Here is a 10410-nt window from a genome sequence, read left to right on the forward strand (position 1 = left end):
CGATCTTGATATTATATTTTCTTTACCATTAAAGCAAGGATGTTTTATGTGATTAGATTTGTTAGTAGAGTCCATATAAAAGTTGCATTAAATCAATAAGTAACTAGTTATGTGAACAATATGTTATAAGTAGATATATCACTTCCACTTAGGTTTATTTGAAGAACTTGTAAAATTATTTTTATCTAAATATAATAAAAATAGTGACTTTTGATAATTTCAACATATTTCATAATTCTTTTAATGTGTCATTTATATCTCTTCTTATTACAAAACCATATTTCATCTCTATTTCTTATTATTGTAAGATGACCCAATTATTTTATGATGTCTACATATATTATATTATAATTTAGATATTTCATTCTATGTAGTTACAACAACTATATGTATAATTTAATTCAAATTATAAAATTAGATGAAACTATTTAAAAATTACAGTTTGATTTATAAAATAATTTAGTTTAGATTGATAAAGTTTATAAAAATGATTTGCAGTTTAGGTTACTATTTGGGCAGTTTCTAAATCAAACACATCTATAAACTATTTTTTAATATATCAAGGCCAAATGACTATTTCCTACCCAAAGTTTAATAAAACGATCAATTCTCATTATTTAAGTTTAGAAAAAATCATTTTTTTTACTCATATGTTAAATTTATTTAAAATTTTTGTTTAATTTTTTATAAAATTGTTGAAAGCTAAATAACACTTTGACTCTAAAATTTTATAAAATAATATTTTTATCTTTAATTTATATTAATTTTAATTTAAAATTAAAAAAATAGAAATACAAGTACAGATAGAGGTTTCTATGATGTATAACCGCATGTTTAGGGTGAACTATGATTTTTAAAAATTTTAAAGGTATTAATGATTTTTTCAATTTTTCGAAATTTGAAAAAAGTTTGAGTGTTTTGAAAATTAAAAAATTGAATATATCTCTCAATAGTTTTAAAAATAATAAATTAAAGATTTAACCACTTGTTTTTTATATTTATCTTATCATTTTTTTATTAATTATATATATATTTTATGTTTATTTTATATATTAAATAATTATAATTCAGTTATTATTTATTAAATATAAAACATTTACAAGTGAAAAACTTTTTAATAAATTCAAATTAAATTAAACTATACATTTTTAGCTTAAATGGTTTAATTTAAAAATTAAATTACGAGTAAAAGTAAAAATGGGTTTACGTGATAGTTTGTGAAAGGAGGCTCGTCAGCTTAATGAATCCTCCATTTTTGTTTTTGTTTGTCAACTTTCATTTGTCTCCGTTTCACTTCGGCCTTTGCCTTGTTGCCTATTTTGTCATTCTCTGCATCTTTGTCACTCAAATCTTCTCTTTCTCTTTGTCTTTTATTTGATTTGCAGTCCTTTATATACCTCCATGGCCTTTCCTCAGTCATATTCATCACCACCGTTGTTTTCTTACTTTCTCCTCCCAAGATTCTCCTTTCATATGCTTATGTTCCATTCTTGTCCCCGTTTTTATCGCTACCACTCCAAAATACAACTAAACCCCTGTTATATTCAATGTTTTGTGAATTTATCTTGACCCTTTTCTTTAAATGTCAAAATTTGAGCATTTTTTGTGAAGTTGGTTTATGAAAAGGTGCTAAAAAAGGTAAATTGTATGGATTTTTTAGATATGGTTAACATGTTTATCTGTATACTTGAGTTTAGATGAACTTTTATGAAGTTTTTGCCTTCTCTGGTTATTTAGTTTTGTCTTAAAACAGAATCAAACCTTTTGTGATAAATGTTTCTTACTGTATCTTGACAGTTGGGTAAAAGGAGCTTCAAAGACAAATTATATGCTGTTTTAAGCGTATTTAGTTATACATTTAGAGTTTAGATGAAGTTTTATAAACTGTTTATCATCTCTAGTTCATTTAGTTTTGAATTAAAACAGAATCAGTAAGATCAATGTTTTTTGAATACCTATTGACTCATCTGTCGGAAAATGTTCAAGTTGTGAGCTTTTTGTGAAGTTGGGTTAAAAGATGAGATTAGTTGTGTGTGTGTTTTTCAGTACATGTTAACTTTTTTACCTGAAGTGAAGACTAACTTCTTTAGTATTTGTCTACCGTGGTTGATTTAGTTCTCAACCAAAGCAGAGTCAAGTCAATGTTATGATCTATGTTTTGTGAATATATCTTGACCCTTGTGTTGAAGAACTGTTAAAAATTTGTGCTTTCTGAGAAGATGGGTTGTGAAAAGGGCCTTGAAGGGTGAGATACATGGTCTGTTTTTAGCATTTTTGAACATGTTTTATGTTTATGACTGGCTTTGTTATTATGAAAAGGTTGTTCATATTTTTCAACTGAGTACTGCATATTTCTGTTATTCAATTTAACAAGCTGTTGACTCAGATTCTTGATTATCATGTCTTCGATCAAATGGCATTTTTCCTCCTTTTTTCTTTATGGGTTGGAGATTCTGGTGTTATGTTGGTATATTTATGGGAAATCAAAAGATAGCTATTGATTTCAATTATAACATCTGTGCAGAGGAATATTCTACATTAGTCGCAATGGCGTCTCTGGAGGAGCTTCTTGCAGAGGATGGATTCAGGGGAAGAAGATCAGTGGCAAGCGCAAGACCTTTAAGCATGCCTCGTTACCCTTTCCGAGACCCAAAGATAACAGATTCTCCTTCAAACAGAATCAAGACGGATAGGGCGAGGTCTGATGTATCTCAACATGCTTTAAGAGGAGGATTGCCAAGAAGTGACAGCATCACCGGTAGAAAGCCAAGGGATAGTCTTATTAGGAAAGAAAGAGTAGATAGAAGGTCGGTGAAAGAACACAAGGAACGGCTTGATGAAGATTTTCAGGGAAGTGAGATAGTCGAGGAAGGCCTGGAAGAAAGTGAGAGAGTGATGGATATATATTATACTGAAGTGAAAAGAAGATCAGAGAGGGGAAAAAAGTATTCTAAAGGAAATGTTGAAAAGGAGAGGCCTAAGGATAGTTCAGAAAAGGATGTAGAGGTAGATAAGAGGCATGACAACAACTCTAAAAGACATTTGCTCAGAAATGATAGAAGTAGGAGAAGCTTGAAAGAGCCTGAGACTAATTATGATAGATCAAACAGGAGTTCGTGCAGTAGAAAGAAATTTGAAGATGAAACTGAAAAGCCTGAAAATGTTGTGCCATCAGCATCTGAACCTGCTCTTGATGAAGTTGCTGTGCAAGCCATGGTCTCAATCCTGAGTGGTTATATTAAAAGTTTTCTCAAAGATGAGGATTTTCGCAACACACTTCATCATAATTCCTTCTCTTCACTTAATTTTATTGAACTTGGAGAAGAATACAGCAATGAGAGCAAGGTCATGGCCAACTTTTTGCAAGCAATTGAAACTGTAGAAAGAGCTGCTGAGGAGTCTGCAAGTTCAAAAGAGGTGAAAAGAGCTTCACTGCAGCTTACTGTGATTGCAGGCTTAAATTCAAGTGATATGAAGGATGGTTTCACTTATGGGATTCCCAATTCTAAGTTGTCGGCCTCTGCTCATCTCTATCTAAGTGTTATAGATAAGCTGCAAAGGAAAGACAGGATCTCGGCAAAGCATCTTTTGCAAGTATTCTGTGATTCGCCGTTCATCGCACGAACAACTTTGTTACCTGAACTTTGGGACCATGTATTTTCTCCCCATTTTGCACATTTAAAGTTGTGGTATAATCAAGAATCCGAGTCTTTAACAGATGTGCAGAGCAGGCCTAGGAAGCTGAAGCTTCTTGAGAAAGTTTACAATGAAACTCTGGATTCTGGAACTTACCAGTTTGCTGCTTACTATAAGGATTGGCTCACAGAGGGAGTTGAAGGTCCTTCAATACCGTCTATACAAATTCCGTCAATGCCTGTTTGGGGACTTCAGCAAGGAGGTTCATTTGGTCACTCTTCAGAGGTAGCTACCCCTGCCGAACCCTCCTCACCACAACCAATGGTGAGTAAGAAGCTGTATGATGCTGTATTTGGAAGATTAAGTAAACCAAAAGTTGAAGGGGCTGAAGATGATGGGGACACAGATACCTTTGATAATGGAATAAGAAGCTCTGATAGTTCCATTGTAGAAGTTAAACAAACATTAACCTACGCTTCTGAAATTGTTAAATGCACCAATCAAGATGTCGAAGAAGGTTCCGCCAAGAGTGTCCAAGATGTTTTATACTCTGTAAGCAATTTCACATAATCTTTTATTTTAGTTTTTTTTCTTCTCGCTTTTGATGTGTTTTATTTATTTAGTTTGCTGCTTATAGCTAATATGAATGGATCATCATACACAATAAATTTGTTGCATAAAGCTTGATAGTGGATTTACAAGACTTTTGACTCATAGATTGTGAAAGATTTTGATTTATTTTATCAAATATATCCTCATGAAGACAGAAAGTGCCATGCTATGTGGATTAAGCGGTAATTATTGAACCCTAGGTAGTCAAACTTAGTGTGAGGTGACCATATACCAAATTCAAGTTGATTATGTTTTGTCTTTAACTCGAAGCCGAATAATCAAACAATTCTCTATCACGGTCCTTGAAGATAAGATCATTTATACAATACACAGAAAGAAATCCCAGACATTTGATATGTTTCTTTGAGTGAGATCTCAATTTTAGTGATTCTTTCATTACACACCCACACTGCAAAACCAGTTAGATTTAGAAATTATATACTTATAATTTATTGGGAGATGATATGACAGTTTTTTCATTTGAATATTGGTGTCTGGTCTACTGATTAAATGGATGGATCTCTAGCCTTTCTTCTTGTTTTCTCCCCAAACTATTGTAGACTCATGAATTTAAATATTAAGCAGGAAGAAGCACTGTTATTAACATATGAAGAAGGTTTAAGGCAGCAGGAAGTGAGGGTTTCACCGGAAAGAGTTGTGAGTGATAAAGTTAGCATCTATAACAGAAGTAAAAAAAGCAAAGAACCTCTTGAGATATGTGCATGTTCAAATACAGTGGCAAATGAGGTTGCCCTCAAGAGACTAGCAAGATCTGTTTTTGAACAGCAGCGACCTGAGAGTATGAGTGAGGTAACATTCAAGATTCTGTGGTAACTTTACTGCATTCCACTTTAGTTTTGCAAGGAATGTCAATAATGTTTCATTTAATTTACTTCTTTTTCCAGGCACAGCCAAGCAAATTGAGTCCCTTTCTTGAAGGTGAATGAAATGAAATTTATTTTTGTTTAAAAAATTTTCATTCCATTGTTCATATCTACATTTTCCTAGTGCAGAGTTGCATGAAAGTGTGGAATGTTTTGACAAAGGATCCTTATCCACAAGTATTCCTCAGGACTTCATTTGTCCCCTTTCTGGACACTTGTTTGAAGATCCAGTGACCCTGGAGACAGGTCAAAGCTTCGAGCGAGATGCCATCAAAAAATGGTTTGATCAGGGAAACAAAACATGTCCTGTAACAGGAAAAACATTGGAATCTACGACTGTCCCATTCACCAACTTCATTTTGAAGCGTCTTATCGATGCTTGGAAGTTAGAAAATTGCGAACATATTTTTTCTGTCGCCTCTCAAATTGTGAGGAATTCAGGGGAAGAAGGCTCAACTATGCAGGATGAAACAGCTATATTTATACTTGAGCAGCTTCTTACTATTTTCAGCAGTAAAGACAGACTAACAAATGCCCAACACCTTATCTCCCTTGGTGGTTTGCAATTTCTTATTCAGAGGTTTGAGCTTGGAACGTTAGAGGAGAAGACGCGTGTAGCAGCACTTTTGTTCTGTTGTATAGAAGCAGACTCCAGTTGCAGAGCCCAAATAGCTAGAAGTATCAATAAGCAGTCTCTTCTTGAGCTGCTTCACAGCCAGCAAATCAAGTCAAGAACAAATGCAGTGTTCTTGCTGACTGAATTGATTTGCTTGAACAGGTATGTAATGTTTAATCTCATTCTGCATTTTCTTAAAACACAGACTACGTTAGATGGCGCCAGTAAACATTAAAAGTAAAAAATTTCTTCTTTGTATTTTTAACTTTTGTTACTCCAGCCGGAGAGATGTTGCATCACTGTTAAGCGGCTTGCAGAATGAAGAGATAGTGAAATCGATGCATGTTTTGCTTGTGTTTCTCCAGAGCTCTCCTCCTGAGCAAAGACCCTTAGTATCTGTACTTTTACTTCACTTGGATCTTCTGGTATGCTTGTTAAATCAAAGACTTAGAAGCTGTCAGAATTTCCTAAATGCTTATTGGTTTCTCCATTGTTCCTTATGGAGTTCCTGAAACAACTGTATGCTGCAGGTTGAACCTCGAAAGTACAGCATATATAGAGAGGCAGCTGTTGATGCCATTACAATGGCCCTGGATGGAAGCTTAACAGATGATAGTGTGCAAGAGAAGTGTTTCAGAGCCCTCCTTATCTTGGGAGGGCGCCTTTCTCTTTCAGGAGAATTGGTGACAGAGAGCTGGATCCTGAAGCAAGCTGGGTTTAATGAATATGGTTCTGAAGTAAATTCTCTACACAATGAAGAAATCTATTTACAGGTACATGATTTTGTTGATTTGGCATGTATTTTTTACATCACTATTTGGTGTTTCTAGATTCTTTGAACATTCGGTTATAATAAGAGTTTTGTAGTTCAGGTGTCTGTATTTTCATAAGATCTGGATTCTTGTAAACTAGTAGCTGTAAACGTTAAAAGACAAAATTTTACAAAATTTCAATCCAAGTAAAATTTTTTGTCTTTTAGAATTAGACAGTTCATAGAAGAAACAAACTAATTACTTATATATCTTATGAACATCTACCCTGACAATGAATCCAATTTATTGAAGTCAGTTTTTTGGAATGGGAAAGAAGATTATAAAGTGAGTAATTAAAATGATAACTTTTGATTGGGATTATTGGAATAATGCAACTGGCATTTGATCATCTTATGTAGGATGATGAGGAAGATGCCATTGAAGAGTGGCTGAAGAAACTGTCAGCATCACTGCTTGGAAATGGAAAAAAGTCATTTTTAGACACTATTTCCAAGTGTTTAGGCTCTGGAAACTTGAATTTGATCAGGGTGTGCCTTATTACTGTGACATGGTTAAGCAATGCACTTTCTTTGCAATCCGATACTGAATTCCAACTCTCAGCCTTCTCAGCCTTAATCTGTCAGCTTAAAGAAATCCTTGAACATGGCGAACAGCTTCAGCTCAAGGTCCTTGCTTCGATGTCTTTGCTCAATTTCAGCAAAATCCCAGGTTAGCAACATCTGCTTGAAAATACTTATTTCGAGTAACTTCTTCAGTTGCCAATATAGGAAAGAAAAGAAAATGTGACATATGATCTGGACCATGGTCAAATACATGTGTGAAAGTGAGAAAATTACATTCAACAGTCTTTCCTGCCAAACTTTTTGGTTGATGTTGGTGATGGTTAACTGATGCCATGTAGTATGAGATAATGAAAATTCAGTTCAAATTTCTTGTGTTGATTTCTAACTGTTAAAAATTGGTTTTTTAGTGAATATTGGGCTGGCGGGCTGGGAAATCTTGTTATATTTGATACATTGAGAATTCTTAGATGCGTCAGTATTTTTTGAACTTGGATTCCCATAACCAAGAGAAACTTTTATTGTTTTTCTTATGAAAAATTTTGTTTGAATTTTTGTCATTTAATGTTAGATAATGCTCATCAACAAAGTCCCCATTTTAAGGTGGTAGAGATGAACTGTTCAAATTGAATTCTAAGTCCTAGAGTTTGAGTTAACAACCAAATTTTATTTTTGTTCCAGAATGCAGGCTCCTGTTAATGACGATTGCAGAAGAGATCATTGTTCCTTTACAAAGTCTAGCCGAGGAAACATGGACAGCCAAACAGCTATACGCCATCATTTCTAGAGAAGATTGGTAAGCTAGAAAAAAGAAACATTTTTTAGCTGTTGTCCATTCATAAACAATTTCCTCTAGTTAACTGCCATCAACTTTCAGGGTCTCTAGCAACATAAGTTAATGGCCTACGAAGGTCATAACCTCAGAACCCTTTGCACATGTTTTTCCTCAAATGCGTTCTGTAACCATAAGACTGAAGAATGTCACCATGTTAAGGGTTTTAAAGCTTCAAAATTGTCTGGTTACAAATGTTTCTTGACTTGGATAGCAAGCTACATTGTAAAAAGTCTGTATATATAATTTGTTTGAGTCATGGAGACCATATTGAGCTGTTGATTAATCTTCGAGTATATACGAAGCTTTTGCATAAAGCTGGAAAAAAAAAAAATCTATTTACACAATGCCCCCGACTATTTAAACTTTTGCAAATACGACTCGACATTACCTCCATGTTAACCCTTGTTTCATTAGCCAATTCTTAGGAAATGGTTTCTTTAATATCCCTAAAGCTCACAAATTCCATTTTAAACCCCTGTTTATTACCTTTTTGGTCGAATATGGGGGAGTTGACTAATTTTAATCATAGAGTGAATAATCAAAATAGATAATAAGTTTGCATACATGAAGAGGGAAACTTGACATGCGTTGGTCAGTTGCTCAGAGGGACCAAAGTCTAACGAAGAGGCGGAGGGAGAGAGAGAAGGATTAGTCTTTTGAGTCTTGAAAGCTCACTTTTAGCCGTATGATCTAATATGTACTCTTTGCGAAAGCAGAGAAAGCTAATTCATTATTTATAAATGATATTTATTATTTGTTTGTATAAAATTATATTTATAGTGAAGAAAAATATCTTTAAAATGATAAAACCGTAATTAGAGAATCAAGTATAATTTAATCGTGAAAATCTTATAAATACATAAAGTAATTATTCTAGATATATTCATAACTATAGTATTTTTATGATTGAAAACATTCTATTACACTTCTCTCTGAATGGCTACTATATAAAGAGAGTATATACATAAAAAGAAAATATTACTATTTAAATTAAAAATCATTACTCATAGTCAAAGACCCAACAAAAATATAATATCCACATTAAATAAAGATCTCAAAATGCATGCAAATATGCCTTAAAATTTATATAATATATTAATTATAAAAGGAAAATGTAATATGAACATCAAATTGATCCCTCTAATGCAATCTTCTTTAGCGACACAAGTTCCTCTTGTAGCCACCATAAGTATCTGTTGCGTACAAAACATACAAAGAAACAAATGAGTAATAAACACCTAGTAAATAAGTAACCATCCAGGTAATTTTACTCTATCACTTAATTACATTTCACACAAATTATTATTTCATATTTTCATTGGCGTGTATCTCTTTTCACACAACTATTGTCATCTAGGGTATTATCTATCAACTTTAACTTGGATGACATGAAATGTAAAAATATGCTTTATCCAATTTAGTCATTATGAAAATATTGTTATACTTTTTTCTTTCCTTCACTAGTACATCGATTAAATTAGGTTAATGTATAAATTTGATACCTTACTCATTTGAGCAAAAGGATACACAATCTCTTGCAGTCCTTTTTGCACATCGAAGATAAACACAACTATTAGATTGTCAAATCATATCTCTCACCCTATATTGCAGGTGTGCCCATTTGCATACATGTTCATAAAGGGGCTCATAGGTGCCCTTTTGTAATACTATTGCCTATGACTCGCAAGTTTATAAGTTAATTAAGTAATATAGAAAAAATGTCAGTCTTATAGAGATTGGTTGTCAAATATTAGTTCATTTTGTAATTAAAATTAACTAGAAAAATAAAATACTGAAAAGGAAAATTGAATTAAAATGAATTAAAATGCAAACTAATTAGCCAAAATTGATAAAAAGTAATAAACACCCAACAAAAATTAAAGTAAAATACCAATATAAAGAAACCTAAGGTTTTACTACAATTATTCAATAATTATTAACAAATTTGATTAAGATCAATAATAAAATGAATTGTTGATAGTTGATTATATTATATTATCTAATTTCTCTCTTAAGGTTAATTAGACGTGTTAAGATTAATAACTTACTTACTTTCGTGGTATGATGTTAATTGAAACCAATTAATTTATATGACAATCAATTTACACACAAAAAATTCATATTTATTTCTAAATAAAATTATAAGCTTAGCAAATGCATGAACTAATTATGTAATTTTTAATATAATATAAAACACATGTCCCACATAAAACTCAATGCTTACTCTATAGTGAGAAAACATGTATATGCATTCAACTAATCTCATGTGTAAGTTGAGTTATGATTTCATGCATTATGCTTTAACATCTTATATTCAAATCCATATATCAAACAATATATGACTTTTCTACGCATAGATTATGCCATAGATCACATGACATATGAGATGCTTGCTTACATCTCTTGCCACATATCACACAACCTATGATTTAATTTAACTCTAGCCAAAGATCACACAATATGTGACTCTCATTTCTTAACTTATGCTATAGTT

At 32.5% G+C, this 10410-nt stretch overlaps 1 protein-coding gene across 3 annotated transcripts; it reads left to right on the forward strand.

Moving 5' to 3' along the window:
• Positions 1 to 1274: 1274 nt before the first annotated feature.
• LOC123226542 (putative E3 ubiquitin-protein ligase LIN) lies at positions 1275 to 8199 on the forward strand. Of its 3 annotated transcripts, none has more exons than XM_044651070.1 (10): positions 1275 to 1638; positions 2525 to 4188; positions 4831 to 5058; positions 5154 to 5187; positions 5262 to 5910; positions 6029 to 6173; positions 6279 to 6521; positions 6920 to 7229; positions 7763 to 7877; positions 7959 to 8199. In XM_044651070.1, exons 2-10 carry the CDS (start codon positions 2548 to 2550, stop codon positions 7978 to 7980), a joined length of 3387 nt encoding a protein of 1128 aa, XP_044507005.1. In that variant the 5' UTR covers positions 1275 to 1638; positions 2525 to 2547; the 3' UTR covers positions 7981 to 8199. The 3 variants fall into 3 exon arrangements, with proteins under 3 accessions (XP_044507005.1, XP_044507007.1, XP_044507006.1); XM_044651072.1 differs by having other exon boundaries at positions 6029 to 6146; XM_044651071.1 differs by having other exon boundaries at positions 4834 to 5058.
• Positions 8200 to 10410: the final 2211 nt, after the last annotated feature.

This window comes from Mangifera indica, chromosome 9, assembly GCF_011075055.1.
Source record: "Mangifera indica cultivar Alphonso chromosome 9, CATAS_Mindica_2.1, whole genome shotgun sequence".
NCBI lineage: Eukaryota > Viridiplantae > Streptophyta > Magnoliopsida > Sapindales > Anacardiaceae > Mangifera > Mangifera indica.